Source organism: Dama dama, chromosome 14 (assembly GCF_033118175.1).
Source record: "Dama dama isolate Ldn47 chromosome 14, ASM3311817v1, whole genome shotgun sequence".
Taxonomy (NCBI): Eukaryota; Metazoa; Chordata; class Mammalia; order Artiodactyla; family Cervidae; genus Dama; species Dama dama.
In genome coordinates, this window is record NC_083694.1 from 30,982,353 (window position 1) to 31,003,040 (window position 20,688).

Sequence of the window (20,688 nt, forward strand, 5' to 3'; positions counted from 1 at the left end):
ATGAAATGGGATGATGATAATTTCAGTGAGAGAAATATTTCTTCTACTCCCTCAGGGATAGAAATAGGGCTTTTTCTTAGAACTAATTGGAATGTGATACTTGGATCTGCTATGTAAAAACGTAACAGGCAATTTTAAGAACTGCAAATACTGTATTATGTTTATCATCATGCATTTCTTCAGTAACTATATTTAGTTATAAGATATTTACAATATAGCACACTATTATGAATTATATATTCAGTATTTATTTGTTTATAGTGCTAATATTTATTTATGAAAATCCACTAGTGGAAAAAAGATTCTGCTGTGTTTTCTTTTAGGTAGTTCATATGTGTAGATTTGGTTGGCATCTGTCAACAAGCAGCAGAATATTTATAATATTGTGAACCATAAAATTAAATAAATTTTATACTGAAATTAACATTAAACTTCTTTTGGTCTTAGGTAAAAACTGACTCATGAAGACTTTTATTTAAGACTAATAGTTTCTTAAAGTTATGTACATTTATTTTTATTGAAAGCTGTCATCTTTTGGCTTAAAGCACTTCTTTGAAATTCTTAAAATATTTGTATCTTCATGGTACTATGCCCTATGTTTGTCATTTAATAAAAATAATTCAGAGAGACCTAAGACTTTGACTTTTTTCTTTGGAAGAGTAGTTACTTCTGTGATATCCTATCCCTGTCTTAAAAAAGAAGTGAAAGTATTAAATCAGTGTTGTGTTTTGACACTGGATAACCTTTTTTATTTCTTTAGATAGGATTTGCTTTGTATACTTGAAACTAAGGAGACTTTTTTCTGTTGATGATGTAAATTTATTGCTGATTGCTGCCTATTGCCTCAGTTATGTAAATATGCCTGAATAAGTGCTATATTGATTAGTACAGTAATGTGAGGTTGTTGCTGAATTGTAAATGATAACTACAATAAATGATTGTGGCTTCATTTAATAATAACAATAATAATCTAACACCTGCCATATGTCAGGGAATGTTATAAGTCCTTTTTATGTCCTTCCAAACCCTTTAGGTAGGCACTGATTCTCATTTTTCAGGTGAGGAAATTAAACTTTATGATGAGTCCAAACAGTAATGCCTCTTTCCTGACATTCATGTGAGAATGCCTTCAGCCTCTTTGTTATTAGTAGCAAATGACTTGCTTTTGAAGCTTCTGTTACAACAAGCATGAGTGACCATTGGTATTTTTAAAACCTGTGTCACCTGTATCTATTACAGAAACCAGAATTTCAATTTGTTTTTAAGAGATTACAAGAAATAAATTATTAAGTAAGCTAAGAACATTGGCGAAAGTCCAGAATCTAAAATCATAACTAAGTAAAACTGTGAGCTCCAGTAAACAACATCTTCCAACCCTGCATTTCTTAAGTAGGACTCTGTTTTTATCAGAGTGGTGTGGATTTTCCCCTCTGTATGTGTAAAGTATTAACTTTGAGTCTCTGTAACACTTATGCCAATAACTTAATCAATAGGGTTTTTGTTGTTGTTTGTTCTGGTTTTCGGTTTTTTGTTTGTTTCTGTAAACAAGCCTTTGGTTGTAGTGTTGAGAGGCTTCATTTGTTTTTTAGGTGTGCTGTAGCAAATTACAGAAATTTGGGTGGCTTTAAACAACAGACATTTATTTTCTGACTGTTCTGGAGGCTAGAAGTTAGGATTACTATATCGGCAGGTGTAAGCAACGGTTATGAGTTAGAATCCAGGTGTAAGCCTCCCTGCAGAGGCTTTAGAGGAGAATCCATTTCTTGCCTCTTTCAGCTTCTGTCTTCAGTTAGTCCTTTGCTTGTGCTGCATCATTCCAATCTCTGTCTCTTTTTTCATACTGCCTCTTCCCCTTCTCGATGTGTCAGACCTTCTTCTGCTTCACTGTTACAGATACTTGTAATTGGATTTAGGGCCCACCTGGATAGTCTAGGATGGGCCTTCCCAGGTGGCTCAGTGGTAAAGAACCTGCCTGCCAATGCAGGAGACATGGGAGATGCAGTTTTGATTCCTTGGCCGGGAAGATCTCCTTGAGGAGGAAATGCCAATCCACTCTAGTATTCCTGCCTGGGAGATTCCATGCACAGAGGAGCCTGGCAGGCCACAAAGTTGGACGTGATTGAGCACGCATGCACAGATTGTCCAGGATGAGTTTCTCTTTAGAAAAGCCCCTCTTCTCAAATCCTTACCTTAATAATCTCTTCTGCCAAAGAAAGTAATATTCCCAGTTTCCAGGGATTGTCGTTGCTGTTCAGTCACAGTTGTGTCCGACTCTGCGAAGCCATGGACTGCAGCATGCCAGGCCCCTCTGTCCCTCACCATCTCTGGAATTTGCCCAAGTTCATGTTCATTGCATCAGTGATGCTGTCCAGCCATCTCACCCTCTGATGCCCTCTTCTCCTTCTGCCCTCAGCATCTTGGACTTTCCCAGCATCTTTCCCAGCATCATGGACTTTTCCAGTGAGTTGTCCGTTCTTATCAAATGACCAACATGGTAGAACTGGAGCTTCAGCTTCAGCGTCAGTCCTTCCAGTGAATATTCAGGGTTGATCTCCCTTAAGATTGACTGGTTTGATCTTGCTGTCCAAGGAACTTTCAGAAGTCTTCTCCAGCACCACCGTTTGAAGGCATCAGTCTTTGGCGTTCTGCCTTCTTTACTCTCCAGCTCTCACAACGGTATATGTGACCACTGGGAAGACCATAGCCTTGACTGTATGGACCTTTGTCGGCAGAATAATGTCTCTGCTTTTCAACACAGGTCTAGGTTTGTCATCGCTTTCCTTCCAAGAAGCAATCATCTTCTGATTTTATGGCTGCAGTCACTGTCTGCAGTGATTTTGGAGCCCAACAAGAGGAAATCTGTCACTACTTCCACATTTTTTTTTAATATTTAGTTTTAAGTCGGCTCTTTCACTCTCCTTCACCCTCAAGAGGCTCTTCAGTTCCTCTTTGCTTTCTGCCATTAGAGTGGTATCATCATATCTGAGGTGGTTGTTTCTCTCGCCTATCGTGATTCTGGCTTGTAACTCATCCAGCCCGGCATTTCTCTTGATGTGCCCAGAGTATAAGTTAAGCAAACACGGTGACAGTAGTCAGCCCTGTCATACTCCTTTCTCAGTCTTGAACCAATCAGTTGTTCCATACAAGGTTCTAACTGTTGCTTCTTGACCCGCATACAGGTTTCTCAGGAGAAAGGTAAGATAGTCTGGTATTCCGAGGTAAGAGCTTTGCACTGTGTGTCATGATCAATATAGTCAAAGGGTTTAGCGTAGTTAATGAAATTGATAGATTTTTTCCGGGGATTAGGGTGTATACATATATTTTGGGTTCACCCTTCAGTCTACTACAGAAGTCAAAATATCAGAAACTTTGTTATAAAATATATTTTGGTATTGGTAACGGCATACTTCAAAATATACAAAGCCTCCAGCCAACGAGTATGAATGAATTGGAAACACCCATTAAGGCAGATAGAAAGCTGTGATAGACATCTTGTCCAGGTGTGACTGTGGTGCTTGCTGACGGTTAATCATGACAGTGCATACACATTTCGAATCTATATTGATGGGTATCTGTTGAACAGTCTCTTCAGAAGACTTGGTACTCAAATGCTGCTGCTTTATTTAACAAGACTTTCTCCCCATTATAACCAGGCTGTCTTTTAAATTAGTTGAAGTCTGTGGGCTATGAATATAAAAGTATGATGCAACTTCATTTTAATGCAGGAGGTACAAACTTGGGTGTAGATGCTATGCTTAAAAGATAAGATGTGATTAACTTTTGTTGTTGTTTAGTCACCAAGACTTGTCCAACTCTTTTGTGACCCTGTGGGTTGTACCCCACCAGGTTCCTCTGTCCATGCAATTTCCCAGGCAAGAATACTGGAATGGGCTGCCATTTCCTTCTCCAGGGGATCTTCGTGACCCCAGAATTGAGCCCACGTCTCCTGCATTGGCAGGTGGATGCTTTACCACTGAGCCACCAGGGAAGCCTTTTATCTTAGTCTGTCTAAAAAAGAATGGTGGCAGAGAGGGTAACTTTATTCTAGGAACTTAGCCCCTGTGAAAGCCAGGACTTTTTGGCCATATTTTTAGAGCAGACTTAGATGTGCCTTATTTGAACTCCCACTGCCTAAGCTGAGTCAGTTAAGGTGTTCCATGAGCAGCTGGATAAGATCTTGGTTTTCTTGGGAGTCCCAAGGCTACAGGAGCAATTCTGCTTTGCTCTCCGTGTGCACACTGTCTTTGCAAACTGTTGGGGAAAGCTTTAGCTTTTTAAAATTCTTTTAAGGATTTTAGGAATTCCTAGAATATTCTAGGAATATTATCCTTCTTTTGTACTGGGTCTAGTATGTAGCAATAAGCTTACTTTTTTGTTTTATTGATACCTTATGAGTTTGTGTCCTCTGTAAGGCCCATTTCTTTAGAGCTTTTGGAACTCAAAAATGAATATTTAATTAGGCCCACACATCATGATATTACATGAGCTTTAGTTAAGAATGTTTATAGGAACCTATAATAAAGGCTTTGCTTTCAGGAAATACTCATAACCCTTCTCCAAATTTTAGTGGGCACCAGAAACCTGGTATAATACTGGAATATAAGCTTTATGAGTTAGAGATCATTATTTCTGGTCTGCTACTGTGTTCCTAGCACCTAGGATGATTTCTCAGAAAGCCCATTCATATTATAGATGGAAAATGATAAAATAAAAACTACATTCAGGAGTCTTCATTGAAAGTTTGGGATAAACTGTTAGCTTAGCATGAGAGTACAGTTGTTGGTTAACTGAATCAATTCAAAATTAGTAATAAAATTTTCTGAGAAATACTTAATGTTTATCTAATAAAGAAGGGAAATTTTGACTTCAGTTTTTCTTCTGGATAAATGACTATCACACTCTTCAAGTAATATGTGTCAGGGATGCCTAATAGACTTATTTTTAAGAAATTTTTGTTAATCAAAAGCCCTGCTATAAGCCACATAATATTTTTTATTCATTAAGATTCATTTAACAAGAAGATAAAATTTTTGTGGTGATGTTTTATGTCTTTCATCTACACATGTATTCTTAGTGGTTGATAGGAAATTATTCTTAGAATTGAAAACTTGACTTATTTCTTTCAATTATACATTTTTAAAAGAAATGTATTTAGTACTCTTAAAAGATAAGGAGAAATGTTGTGTAAGAAAAAATGATGTTATCCTGATTTTTTTCTTCTTTAAAATTTACAAAGTGGATTTGTTTCATTTTATCTTTGGTATAGTTATTAAACTATTATTATTTAACTTATCAAAGTTATAGCATTTTGTACCAGTACAAGTTATTGTTTTAAAATAACATTTGAAATATAAATATAACATCACTGATTAGAGAACATCTAATGATTTTAATTTTTATATAGGAATACTTAAATATGAATAGAAAAATAAAACAATAAGTACAATTAAGAAAGGATCTGTTTGATTTTTTTTTATTGAGAACTGTGAGTTTGTCATTCCGATTTTATAAATTTGGCCTGTGTTTATTCACATTAGGGCCATATTTTTAAGTAAGTTAAAGTTATGAGTGGTGTCAGGTTTTCCTTTTCTTTCCCGTAACTTTTTCTTGTATGCTTATACACTTGTGGGGGAAGATGTTCATATATATACTTACTCATTTAGTAAGTTATTTTTGAGCATCATCAAGTGGCAGGCACTAGATTGGACACTTGAAGTGTATCACTTTAAGAAAAATGAACTGACAGTATTTATTTCCATTGGTTAAAACTGAGTTTTAAAGCAAAGTGCTTTAAAGAGTAGGATTTTGGAGAACATATCTGCTGTCATGAGCTGCAGAGCTTCCCACTGCTTACTTTCCTGGTAAGATTTGTAGTGGTACTGAATGTGATTGTGTAATGAATTGTGTCAGTATTCAAAAGATCAGTAGAACTTGGTGGACCAGTGTTTCCTAAATGAACGGTGTGTGCTGTTGGAAAATCATGCAGCGTGTAAAAGATTCATTCAGTGTGAAATACAGACCCAGGGATTTCACATAGCAAAGTACAGAAGTTCATTGATAGTAGTTTCAGATTCCACATTGCAGGCAACCTTTTAGAAAATGACTGCTTGTCAAATGCTGGTGTAGTATCAAAGAAAGACATCCATAACTATCTGAATACTCATCCCTTTTCCAACTACATATCCTGTTTGGGCTAGATTTTTTTTTTAATATTTCAATCAAAAATATATTACTGTAACAGTTTAGATGTAGGAACAGATATGAAACTCTGACTGTCTTCTTTTAAAGCCAAACATTAAAGAGATTTGCAAAGATGTAAAGCAATTCAGCTCTTCACCTTGATTTCTTTGTTTTAGAAAATAAAACTGTTGTCATAAAAATATTAATGTTGCATGCAATGAGTTTATTTTTTTACTGTTAAAGGAAGTAATAAAAATTTAAATTTTCTCCTTTTCAATTTCTAATACAGTAAATGTTATAGTTGTAATCTACATACACAAAAATTCATTGGCTATATTTAAGTATTAAAAATATTTAAGGGTGTAAAGAGGTCTGAGGTGAGAATTTGGAGAATTGTCGACCCAGAGGAATGATTCCACATCTGAAATACATGTCAGGGATGAGATTATGGAAGAACTCATATTTTATACTAAGAGACTGATACTAAACAAGGAGTCAGAATATTTTTGAGCATAAAAGTCATATCATCAAAGCAGTACATAAGGACATTAGAACTATCTGGAGGTGATAGATACATTATGATGGAAGAGGGGCGAGTAGAATGGGAGAAAAGTCACAGTGCATTAGCAGAAGAGCAGATGTAAAGTGTTAGGGCGTCTTAATGAAGTGAAGTTGCTCAGTCGTGTCCGACTCTTTGCGACTCCTTGTACTGTAGCCTACCATGGGATTTTCCGGGCAGGAGTACTGGAGTGGGTTGCCATTTCCTTCTCCAGAGGATCTTCCCAACCCGGGGATCAAACCCGGGTCTCCCCATTGTAGGCAGACACTTTACCATTTGAGCCACCAGGGAAGATATCTTAGGTTGGCTAAATAAGAGAGACTTGTGAAGTCAGTACTGACTTAGCTACTGATGAGAGGGAACAGTCAAATGTTAGGTTTGAGCTTAGATAACTGATGTCAGGAGAAACTGATTTGAAGGGGAAGCTGAACTGCTTTCAAAGTTTTGTAGTACTGTGATTAAGCACTTGACATTGAAAAGCCAGATAGAAATATTCGATAGAGAAGTGAAAATTGAGACCAGGGAGCCTTCCGGCTCTTATAGTATCATGGAGTGCCTCTCTTGCTTAAAATTAAAAAAAAGTGTGAAGTAAGAAAATGGTGATCTTGATGCTAAAAATTTATATTTTGGTAGCTAGTTGATAGCTTGTATCAATATCTGACAGAATATCCATTTATTGACTGTTGTGTGCTTGGCACTTAATTACTGTGTTCTTAGTTCTTACATTTGTGTGTATGAATGTGTGTGTGGTTTTTAAGCTCTGTTAACCCATGTTCTTTCATTTCCTTGACTTGTTTACAGCATTTGTGCAGTTATTTTCCTTTTAATAATAGAATGTTGTTTAAACAAGTTATGCTCAAGATTTAACAATGAAATTAGACTTTTTCCCTTTCCTTTAAAAAAAATGACACGATTAGTTGTGGTACATGGAAGAGAAACATCTATTTCATGTCTCTCTTATGATAAGTGTTTTTCATTGAAATTCCTTGATACTTTGTGTATGATTTATTTAACCAAGGCTTTTTAAGATGACTGAAAATATGCTCTAACAACCATCTGATATGAAAAACTGAACAAAATGTGTGCTCAGTTGAATGATTCTCTGAAGAAATAATGGTGCAAATGAATTATCAAAGTGTGAAATCATTAGAAACAAAACATGTTTGGGTTTTTATTGAAACTTAATTGCAGGCTTATGTATTTTCTTTTGTAAGCTAAGTTAAAAGAAAATTGCCTATCTAAATTTTTGGAGGCCAGTGTTGTAGGACATATATTGTACCATAATTTATTTTTTCACATAAAAGCTGCTGTTCATTTTTCCCCCAGCATTAACATGCATGCTTTCCTCATGTAGGAGAATATATAAAAAACTGGAGGCCAAGATATTTCCTTTTGAAGACAGATGGCTCATTCATAGGATATAAAGAGAAACCCCAAGATGTGGATTTACCTTATCCCCTCAACAACTTTTCAGTAGCAAGTAAGTTAATTACAATTGTTGATTCACCTTGTATTTATTTATTTATATGTCTGTATGTGTCAGATACTTTGAGATATGTGGAAAGCCTATGAAAAAGTTTAGGTTTGTTCTTAATTGCAGATAAGTTTTCAGTTTATATAGAATTTCAGTTCCTTAGCATTGGAACTGAAAGGTTCCATGGATTATTATAACGTGTGGTCTTATATAATCCAAAATAGTGTAATTTTTTCACAGTTAGAACTTTGTCATAAAAACCATTCCCCAGGTACATACCTCAAGTTTTTCTTTAAAGTGTACTTTGAACTTGACTGCTGGATTGAACTTGGTTGTAAGATGTTGCAGTTCTTAGTGCACCTCTAATCGAAATTTCCTGTCATAATCTTAACCCTTTTGATTGATCGTATGATAAGAAACAAGTGATTTACTTTAAACATTATTTTCTGAGAAGATTTTGTTTGTGGTAAATTTTTCTTCCTTACAAATATCTAACACTATTTCTTCCTTACAAGTTTCTAAATAAGTTTGTAATTTAAACTTATTTAGGAATTATATATTTTCTTGAAAATAGCCAAAAATAAACTGAAAGATGATGATGATGATAATGGTGATTATAATTGTTACAACCAGGCTTTCAGATTGTTCAAATTGCTGATTAATCAATGAAAGGGGTTTTCTGTGTTAATTCAGGAGTAAAGCATTTTAAAGCATAATGTTAAGTTAAATAAACTTGCATAAGAGATAAAATTTGTACCATTGTGATAAAATCTTTAACTAGACACACCATTCTTAATTTTTATTTTGATTGTATGCAGTTATCTATTAGTCACGATTTGGAAAGATATGAGGGAAAATTGAAGCAAAAATCAGTTAAAAAATATAGCAGCATCAGAAAATCCAAACTGATAAAAATCCTCGAATGTTATACACGTGATTTTATCATTATATAGCACCCCAGTCTCTCTCTTTTTTTGGATACTTTCTTTCAGTTTTTTTAAACAACACGGTAGGACAATAAACCAAAAAGTTTGTGAAATCATTTTAACTAAAAAAAAAACCTCTTGTTTATGTAAGTGGATTTTTCCATAGGGAATTTCATTTTTTAAAAAGTGAGGATACCGTTACATTTGTGTATTAAGAAAATAATTTTTTCTCCACCAAAATGGCTCATTAGATCCTTATGGCTTTCTCTCAGTAGAAAATTATTTTAAAAATCCTGTTGTCAATTGCAATAATATCTTATATTTTGTGTTGACTTATGAATACATTTTCTTTCTAAAGACATTTTGGGCAAGCGTTTGCTTTAAAATGATAGAAATTGTCTTTTAAAACATTATCAGTATACATTATCATATCTGACCTAAAGCCAGTGTGGTTTCATAGTTTGTCTATTTTACTAGCAAATGCTATTATTGGTTTGTCTGAAATAATTTATAAAGTACAGAACTCCTGTATCTGCTGATCAAAATGCAGCATTTTTTGACCTTATGAAATTTCACACCCCAACAAGTTTTAAAGACATACTGTATGTCACAGTCTGCCAACATCTGCTCCAACACTTCCACTGGCAGAGGCTGAAATAAATGCTGCACTCTTGAGGAGAGAACCTATTTTGTGACTGACAGTCAGTTTATCCATGAAATCAATATTAGTTGGCATCTGTAATCTTTACTTGAATAATCAACTAGTTGTGGATAGTTAAATTAATAAGTGAAGTTATAGAACAGCTCCTTAATTTTGGGAAACGTGTTAATAACATGGATCTTACAACAAACTGTTTAAAACTGATTATTTTTAACGCCTGACTTATTATAGTCATAAGTTTGCAATAATTTGCTTTTGTCAAAGTCGCGTCTGACTCTTTGCGACCCCATGGACTATACAGTCCCTGAAATTCTCCAGGCCAGAATACTGGAGTAGGTAGCCTTTCCCTTTTCCAGGGGATCTTCCCAATCCAGGGATCGAACCCAGGTCTCCTGCACTGCAGGCAGATTCTTTAGCAGCTGAACCACAAGGGAAGACCGTGAATACTGGAGTGAGTAGCCTATCTCTTCTCCTGCGGATCTTCGAGACCCAGGAATCTAACTGGGGTCTCCTGCATTGCAGGTGGATTCTTTACCAACTGAGCTATGAGGGAAGCCCCCTTGCAATAATTGCCTGAGATGACAGTGTGTAGTGAAAAGGGCCCTAGTTGAAGAAATAGTTCAAATTTAAGCTCTACCAAAAACCATGAGTATGACCTTGGGCAGGTCGTTCTCACACTCTCTGGTTTTTAGTCCCTTTATCAGCATGGTGAGGACACCTGAATGAGTTTGTAAGGCCCCTCTTGTCTCTAGCTTTCTGTGATTCTGTGAGGGAAGTTTGAGCAGGCCATTGAAGAGTGAGTGGGAATGAAATTATTATAAAATAGAGGACAAGAATATTTTAGGCAGAGGGTAACAAGGAATGTTTTCGTGAGGTTTTAAGAGAAGGAACAGGAAGAGCCAGAGAGGGTTACTCTACCAGTAGTCTCCCACTGGTTCTAGCTGTCTTCAACATGTGACGAAGAGGAGCTAGGAATACAAGGTGCGACATACTCAGGTATGTCGGGAGATGTCATATATACACAGGTATTCCATCCATAGCTACAGAGTGTCACCTGATTTTCCTGATAATTAAAATGTGGTACTTCAAGATGAATCTTTGTGAGTTTTAATGAAACTTTTCCAAAGTAGGCTTTTTATTTGTATGAAAATAATAAAGTAAGAGAACTAGATGGGACTTATTATTGACCTTTCCATTCTTCATTAAGTTTCAGATTCCTTTTCTTCTAGTTTAAAATTTCCCCAGAGATAAGTCTTTATACTAGTTGTTTCTACTTTTCAGTCCACCGCAGTCTTAACTTTTTTATTTGCTTGATGAAACCACTTTTAGTAAGTTCTCCAGTGACCCCTTAATTGCTCAGACTAGGAGACATTTTTTTTTTAGTTCTTTTCCTGGATTTACGTCTGGGGGGCATTCTACAGTTTTGATTACTACTTCTTTCTTTGGATGATCTCTCTCATTGTTTTCTAAGATGCTTTTCTTTCCTGGTTTTCTTGGTTGACTTATTGCATGCATTTGGATATCTAACTGGGTTCTGGCCAAGGACTATTCTCACTTTGTACTCTCTTCCTGGATGGTCGCATTCACATTAAGGTTTCAGTTACTCCTAGTATACAGCTTGCTCTCACATTTACATATCTTCAGGGCAGGCCTCTTTTCTGAGCATTAGATTTCAACTGACTATTGGACATCTCTACCTAGATATTTTTGGAGGCAACATATCTTAAGCTGAACTGAAGATAATTTGATTAACTTTTCCCCCTGTATTTACACCTCAGTTCTGTCTTGAGCAGAAACCTGGATCTATTTCATGCCTTTTTTCCCCTCGTATCTTCACCTTACTCCCAATTTATTTCTAGCCTTTCCCGTCTTGCTTCTTATTTCTTGAAATTATTTCCTTCTCTCTAATCTCTAGAATAGGCCCTCATCATCTCTGCTATAGATTTTTAACTATAGATCTCTGCCTGTAGTTTCTACCACTCATATTCTTCCTTCCCATGAGTGTCAAAGTGATCTTTCTAAAATTAAGTCCTAACTATGCTGCTAACCTGTGAAAACCCGGCCCTAGATCTTCATTTTATCCTGCTGGATAAAGTCCAGATTCCTTAATATATCACACAACGATCTGAGGCTGGCCTCTGCTCTCAGCTCTTTCCTCATCTCTCTTCTGCTGTCCATCTACACTTTGACAGTACTGAACTGTTTGTAATTTCCTGTATAAACTATGTAGCATTTCTACTCTGAGCCTTTATGCTGTTCCCTCTGTCTGCTATTTGCTGGAATAATTTTTTTTTTCGTCCTTTAAGACTATTCACATTTAAATCCTCAGCCTCATTCCTTGCTGAATCCTTCCTCTCTGTTCTTTACAGAGGTGTTATCTTTTGTTGTTAATCACGTTGCTTGGTTGTCTTGTTCATGTGTATGTCTCATCCAGTAAACTGTGAGTCATTTCAGGGGAAAGAGCTTAGTATTATAAGATCTTTATATCTCACATATCTTAGTGCCTACATCCTAGGCACTAATAGCGGGTTTTGAATGCATTTCTGAAAACATCTAGTCCAGGTTTTTCCTTTTGTAGATGAGAAAAATGAAGCCTTTGAAAATCCAGTGATTTTTTTAAAAAAATTAATTTATTTATTTTAATTGGAGGCTAATTACTTTACAATGTTGTAGTAGTTTTTGCCAAACATCGACATGAATCAGCCACGGGTGTACATGTGTTCCCCATCCAGAACACCCCTCCCACCTCCCTCCCCATCCCATCCCCCAGGGTCATCCCAGTGCACCAGCCCTGAGCACCCTGTCTCATGCATCGAACCTGGACCGACGATCCACTTCACATATGATAATATACATACAACACTACCCTCTCAAATCATCCCACCCTCGCCTTCTCCCACAGAGTCCAAAAGACTGTTCTTTACATCTGTGTCTCTTTTGCTGTGCTGTCTCGCATATAGGGTCATTGTTACCATCTTTCTAAATTCCATATATATGCGATAGTATACTGTATTGGTGTTTTTCTTTGTGACTTACTTCACTCTGTATAATAGGCTCCAGTTTCATCCACCTCGTTAGAACTGATTCAAATGTATTCTTTTTAATGGCTGAGAAATATTCCATTCTGTATATGTACCACAGCTTTCTTATCCATTCGTCTGCCAATGGACATCTAGGTTGCTTCCACGTCTTGGCTATTATAAACAGTGCTGTGATGAACATTGGGGTACATGTGTCTCTTTCACCAGTTTCCTCGGTTTGTATGCCCAGCAGTGGGATTGCTGGGTCGTATGGCAGTTCTGTTTCCATTTTTTTAAGAAATCTCCACCCTGTTCTCCATAGTGGTTGTACTAGTTTGCATTCTCACCAACAGTGTAAGAGGATTCCTTTTTCTCCTCACCCTCTCCAGCATTTATTGTTTGTAGACTTTTTGATGGCAGCCATTCTGACTGGCATGAGATCATACCTCACTGTGGTTCTGATTTGCATTTCTCTGATAATGAGTGATATTGAACATCTTTTCATGTGTTTGTTAGCCATCTGTATGTCTTCTTTGGAGAAATGTCTATTTAGTTCTTTGGCCCATTTTTTGATTTGGTCTTTTATTTTTCTGGAATTGAGCTGCATGAGCTGCTTGTATATTTTTGAGATTAATTCTGTTTCGACATTAATTCTATGTCAGTTGCTTTGTTTGCTATTATTTTCTCCCATTCTGAAGGCTGTTTTTTCACCTTGCTTATAGTTTCCTTTGTTGTGCAAAAACTTTTAAGTTTAATTGGGTCCCATTTGTTTATTTTTGCTTTTATTTCCATTACTCGGAGGTGGGTCATAGAAGATCCTGCTGTGATTTATGTCAGAGAGTTTTGCCTATGTTTTCCTCTAGGAGTTTTATAGTTTCTGGTCTTATGTTTATATCTTTAATCCACTTTGAGTTTATTTTTGTATATGGTGTTCTAGTTTCATTCTTTTACAAGTGGTGGACCAGTTTTCCCAGCACCACTTTTTAAAGAGATTGTCTTTTCTCCATTGTATATTCTTGCTGCTTTTGTCAAAGATAAGGTGTCCATAGTGAAGTCTCTCAGTCATGTCCGACTCTTTGCAACCCCGTGGACTGTAGCCCACCAGGCTTCTCCGTCCATGAGATTCTCCAGGCAAGAATACTGGAGTGGGTTGCCAGTACCTTCTCCAGGGGATCTTCCCGACCCAGGGATCTAACCCAGGTCTCCCACATTGCAGGCAGATCCTTTAACCTCTGAGCCACCAGGGCAGCCCATAGGTGCGTGGATTTATCTCTGGGCTTTCTAGAAAATTCAGGGATCTTTTTAAGGTTGCTTTGCTAGGTAGTGGTAGCTAAGTGTGCCAGTCGCTCAGTTGTGTCTGACTCTTTGTGACCCCATGGACTGCAGCCGGCCAGGCTCTGTCCATGGGATTCTCTAGGCAAGAATACGGGAGTGGATTGCCATTCCCTTTCCCAGGTAGTTAAGTATCAAAATTAAAATTCATATTTCTCTACTGTCACTGAAGTGTTATCTCCCATTCCGTGCTCCCCCATTTCAGTTCAGTCGCTCAGTCGTGTCCGACTCTTTGCAACCCCATGGACTGCAGCACACCAGGCTTCCCTGCCCATGGGTTGTTCCCCCAACCCCTCCTCCATTCCCCACCTCCATTCTGTTACATTTTCCCTATCTAGAGCTTTGAGATCTGATTTTGGGTCAGAATTCCAACTCTTAAATTGCTGGATATCCTTTGGCATGCATAATGTAAGTTCTACAATGCCTATAAAATGTGGATAACAGTATTTGACCTTTATCCTTTTTTGGATGGATCAAATATGAACTATATTGGAAATGGCCTTCTAAATATACTACTATAGAAATGAAAGTAAAATTATATTTTTTCCAAGAAAGTTGTATCTCCGCTCAGAAATATGGTTAGGTAAATTACTAACTATCAGCATTCAAAACACCAAGATCATGGCACCTGGTCCCATCACTTCATGGCAAACAGAAGGGGAAAAATTGGAAGCAGTAACAGATTTTATTTTTGGAGGCTCCAAAATCAAATCATTGCATACAGTGACTGTAGCCATGAAATTAAAAAACACTTGCTCCTTGGAAGGAAAGCTATAACAAACCTAGACAGCATATTCAAAAGCAGAGACATCACTTTGCCAACAAAGATCCATATAGTCAAAGCTATTTTTCCAGCAATCATGTACAGATGTGAGAGCTGGATCATAAAGAATGCTGAGTGCCAAAGAACTGATGCTTTCAAATTGTGGTGTTGGAGAAGACTCTGAGAGTCCTTGGATAGCAAGGAGATCAAACCAGTCAATCCTAAAAGAAATCAACCCTCAGTATTCACCAGAAGGACTGTTGCTGAAGCTGAAGCTCCAATACTTTTGCCATCTGATGGAATGAGCTGACTCATTGGAAAAGACCCTGATTCTGGGAAGGATTGAAAGCAAAAGGAGGAGGGGCAGCAGTGGATGAGGTGGTTACATAGCGTCACCGATTCAGTGGGCCTGAATCTGAGCAAACTCCGCGAGATAGTGGAGGACAGGGAAGCCTGGCGTGCTGCAGTTCATGGAGTTGCAAAGAGTCAGACATGACTTAGCAACTGAACAACAGCAGCAAATTTTATTTTTCCATTTATTTTTATTAGTTGGAGGCCAATTACTTTACAATATTGTAGTGGTTTTTGCCATACATTGACATGAATCAGCCATGGGTTTACATGTGTTCCCCATCCTGAACCCTCCTCCCACCTCCCTCCCCTAGCAAATTATTAATTATAGATTGAAATTTACCTTTGCATAGGAAACATTTCATTTTGACTGAAAAATAATATAGGATACATACAAGATTTGTTGCAAAGCTCTTTTCAAAGGTACATTGAGCATAATAGCTTGTCTACCCAGGTAGTAGTGACGATTCCTGAAATGTTGACAGTTAATTAGCTCAACTCAAAAGTGGATGCAATTGATCAATGGAGAGCTTGAACATTGCCCATGTCTTGAGACTGATCATACTTTTGACTTAGTCCTTCCTTCTCACTGTGGTGGTAAGGGGAAAGTGCCAGCCTAGGTCCCCAGGAGCACCTGCTAGAATTCTGCCTTATTCTGTGATGCAAATACTGGCCCACTCTGACAATATCCCTTTCCTCTCTGAAACCTTTCTTCTGTCTCTCTTAAAAAAAGAAATTGGTCAGCATTTCTTAGGCCAATTTTAGAAGTGCAGTGGCCTGTTTACTCACTAACCTGTTATTTGAAAGAAAGTAAGGGAGTTATGGGACTAAACCTACCCAAAACCATTTTTACCTCTGAATAATATTAGACTCTGAGATTTTAAATAAATGTGTAGAAAAATCAATTGATTACTACTAATGCTTTCATTGTATTTGTTCATGGGGATAAAGGAATAGCTTATGACTTGATTCTTAGTCTTATATGTGATAAAAAATAGTCTGTAGAAAACAACTCTGTAAATCTAGAATAACCATAATATATAAATACACAAGGATTATGGGAGATCAGAAAATTAATGCTGTGGAAGTTGAGGGAATAGATAAAAGTAAGGTAGGATGACTAGAAAAGAATTTATGCATAAGGCAAGGTTAACATAAGCCTAGAAGGACAGGTGATATTTAGGTTTTCAGAAGGAAGAAGACTTTCTCAGTGAGGTTAACCACATAAGCAAAAATGAAGTCCGGAATTAAAGATTAGCTTGTTTGTAAACATTGTAAATAATATGGATAGAAAATTTTTGTTGAGGGAAAAAACTCTTAAGGTTGGATAAACTATAATCAGACTGTGAAAGATCTTGAATACTAGTTTGATTTTTTTTAATGGAAACCCATTGGAAACCATTGGAGACTTTTGATCGTTAGGTATCCAAATCAGTATTGATTTAAAAAGAACCTATCCGGTTTTAGTTCTCTTCCTCTTCCTACCATAAGTCAGCCAGTCAGCAAGGTACTGCCATATTTTCCCTACTTTTCAGTCTTACTGCTGTCTTCTTCATTCAGTTGGATTATTATGATCATCTCTTAGTAATTATCTCTCGCCTTCAAGTATTCTCTGTAGTATTTGGAAGCAATACATAGGATCTTCAAAAAGAATCTTCCTTACATTTTGCTCAGGGAAATCTTAAGTTTTCTCCATTTTCACAAGAGAAAGATGAATTTTTTTCTTATTTATGTTTATACATGTATATGTAAGTATTCCTTTTTTTCTTCTGTTACTCCTCAATGTTCCATATGTTTTTTTGGACACAGATTAGTAGATTTTATTAAGTTCAACTGGATGTGAAATTCCTAACCCTGTTTTTGTTTTGAGTGATTTTTAGACTATTTTATGTACTTGATCATTGTAAGACTTGTTTTCTCTAACTGTGTTCAGATTTTTAGGAAAATAGAAAGTTATATCAGGTACTTGGATTATCTGTCTCACTATGAGGAATGCCTTGGAAGAAAGTGAAAGTCACTCAGTCGTGTCCAGCTCTTTGGGACTCCATGGACTGTATAGTCCATGACAATTCTCCAGACAAGAATACTGGAGTTGGTATCCATTTCCTTCTCCAGGGGATCTTCGCAACGCAGGGATTGAACCCAGGTCTCCTGTATTGCAGGTGGATTCTTTACTGTCTGAGCCACCAGGGAAGCCCAGGAATGCTGGCGTGTGTAGCCCATCCCTTCTCTAACACGTCTTCCTGACCCAGGAATTGAACCAGGGTCTCCTGCATTGCAGGCGGATTCTTCCCAGCTGAGCTACCAGGGAAACCTGGTATGCGTTACAAATGAATTACTGTAAATTTAATCGAAATTTCTTCCTATCCTTCATTTTTATGGATGATACTATATTCATATATTTACAAACTTTAACCCATAAAACCAAGTTTAGAATTGGGAATGTCAAGAACCTTTTTTAAAAATCACTTTAAAAGGAGATATTTTTTAGACAATTTTGAAGAATAATAATGCCATATTTAGTCACATATTTCCTCCTTCTCATTGAAATCACACTTCAATCTGATTTAAAAAGTTTTTCCACAGAATTTCTACTCGTTTGTTCTTTTTTCTACATTGTAAAACAAATGTGCACAAAAGAAAATGTGTAATTCCATTTTAATGGATATGACTATGACAGTTTAGAATGTCAAACCCAGCTCCTACATAGGAGAACTGTCTGTATCACTGAAACATTTTATCAGTTATATATCCTCTATAAGTGTAAATGTAGGTGTGTATCATTTGAGCTTCCTGTTAAATAATCTCATGATTTTACTACTTGCCTCATTATAATACTGCAGGTGAACTGCTCAGATTTTGCTTAGAGCATGTATTTTTCCTGGTAGCAGCTCTCATGATTTCTCACTCCTCTTTTCTGATTTACTCTAGAGCTAATCTGGGGCTTCTCTGGTGGCTCAGAGGGTAAAGTGTCTGCCTGCAATGCAGGAGACCCAGATTCAATCCCTGAGTCGGGAAGATCCCCTGGAGAAGGAAATGGCAACCCACTCCAGTATTCTTGCCTGGAGAATCCCATGGATGGAGGAACCTGGTGGGGGGTCACAGAGAGTTGAACACGACTGAGCGACTTCACTCTGAGAGCTAATCTGTTGAGTTGTGGTCTTTACCTTCTCAGTTTCAGTCATCAGACTGTAATTTAGTGTGGGGTCTTATGTAGGATGGAGGAAAATAATAAACTTCCAGAGCATCCTCACTGTGTATACTCACTTAAAAAATTTCCTCCATGGTTTATTATAAGATCTGATATATTAGAAGATCACAAAACTTGGAATCAGAAGACCTAAGTTTGAGTCTTGGTTCTGCTTTTTTACTAGCTCTGTGACCTTGGGCAAATCACAAAACTCTCTTGATCTTCGTTTTTCTCAGCTTTAAACATGAGGTTATCTGCTGTTCAGGATTAGGATGGGGGTTAAATGAGGTGATATATGTGAAAACACTTTGTAAATTACAAATGCTAAAATACAAATAAAAGTAATAGCATAAGATAGAATATGCTCAGTAATATTTGCTTCAGTTCAGTTCAATTCAGTCGCTCAGTCATGTCCGACTCTTTACGACCCCCTGAACTGCAGCATGCCAGGCCTCCCTGTCCATCACCAACTCCCGGAGTCCATCCAAACCCATGTCCGTTGAGTCGGTGATGCCATCCAACCATCTCATCCTCTGTCGTCCCCTTCTCCTCCTGCCCTCAATCCCTCCCAGCATCAGGGTCTTTTCAAATGAGTCAACCCTTTGCATCAGATGGCCAAAGTACTGGAGTTTCAGCTTCAGCATCAGTCCTTCCAATGAACACCCAGGACTGGTCTCTTCTAGGATGGACTGGTTGGATATCCTTGCAGTCCAAGGGACTCTCAAGAGTCTTTTCCAACACCATAGTTCAAAGCATCAATTCTTTGGCACTCAGCTTTGTTTATAGTCCAACTCTCACATCCGTATACGACCACTGAAAAAACCATAGCCTTGAATAGACGGACCTTTGTTGACAGAGTGATGTCTCTGTTTTTTAATATGTTGTCTAGGTTGGTCATAACTTTCCTTCCAAGGATCAAGTGTCTTTTAATTTCATGGCTGCAATCACGTCTGCAGTGATTTGCTTAATTGAGTTAAGTGGCAGCCAATTTTCCAGTTAAATTGTATCAGAGTAAGGTGGAAACTACTCCATTGGGTTTTCTTTAAAGATGTTGCAAGTTTTAAGTAGAAGCTATATACAACTAACATCACTGACTCAGTGGAGGTGAATCTGAACAAACTCCAGCAGATAGTGAAGGACAGGGAAGCCTGGCATGCTGCAGTCCATGGAGTCTCAAAGAGTTGAACATGACTTAGCAACTGAACATACAGATCTACAACAAGATTGAAATTGAGAATGACTCCTCTTGTTTGGTTTTGGGCAAAAAAAATCTCAAGTGTATTTAACCCCAAAGAGTTTGTAGAGACTGGTCTTTCTTATAACTAAGTAACATGTGCTAGACCCCTCAACCATGCACATGGCCTCCTTCTGGAAAATGAAGAACATCACTGCAGCTGAAAAGGCAGCACCTTTTCTGATCTCAGAGGACCAGAGTGATCTCAGGGGACCAGGGTGCAGACCAAATTCTTTAATTAGAGGTTTAGTCAGAAGTGTTTTGTTTTTTTAATAAAGATAATAATATCCCCAAATGTCTTTCTGACTGTTCTAAGAGGATCCTTTGGTTACTGTTCACTGGGGGAAAATTTCACATTAATTTGGTTCTTCCATTAGATAATTACTTTTTTGTGAGATGGAGTGTGCAGTGGGAATTGTTTTTAATGGAAGGTAGTCAAGGAGTGGTCAGCTTCAATAGCCTGTATTAATATGAGGACATAAAAGAGGTCCCAGCAGAACTAAGCTTCCTTCCTCCCTTCCTTCATCCTTTTCTTTTCCCCTTCCTCCCTTCTCTTCTTCCTCTTTCTCTCTGCCTTGCTCTCTTCCTCCTTCCCTCCTTCCTTCTCTCATTCAGCTTCCTCTTAGGTCAGCAGTCAACTCTTGCTTATCCAGAGATACTTGTGTGAAAAATACTATGTGTGCAATAATTTTCACTGAATTGTTCTTAAATACGATTTCCTCTGACTCCTTTCTTTACTTCCTTTTCTCACCATCTTAAGTAGCAGCCTCATACACTTGTTCTGTTTTGAGATTTCCTACTTTGTTTGCATATGATTTAAATTAACACAATTCGGATACATAGGAGTTATCACTTAATATTTAAACAAATTTTTAGGAAATCTAAGTTCAAATGAATATTTAGAAAGTTTTTATTGAGGGTTTATTGTGTTCTCAACATTGTACCAGGTACTGAGGGAAAAGAGAAGGAAATAAGGAAGGAAACCAACCTTTCTTTGA

The 20,688-nt window shown here is 37.2% G+C and overlaps 1 protein-coding gene across 2 annotated transcripts in view; it reads left to right on the forward strand.

Moving 5' to 3' along the window:
• The window catches only part of AKT3 (AKT serine/threonine kinase 3), a 273,332-nt gene that overhangs the window by 126,861 nt on the left and 125,783 nt on the right, over positions 1–20,688 (forward strand). For both annotated transcript variants that reach the window (XM_061160258.1, XM_061160257.1), the window contains one exon: positions 8,094–8,219. Coding sequence is in view for 1 of the 2 variants with exons in the window: in XM_061160257.1 (XP_061016240.1) it covers positions 8,094–8,219 (126 nt within the window). In the remaining variant the exon portion in view is untranslated. The remainder of the gene's footprint in view (positions 1–8,093; positions 8,220–20,688) is intronic.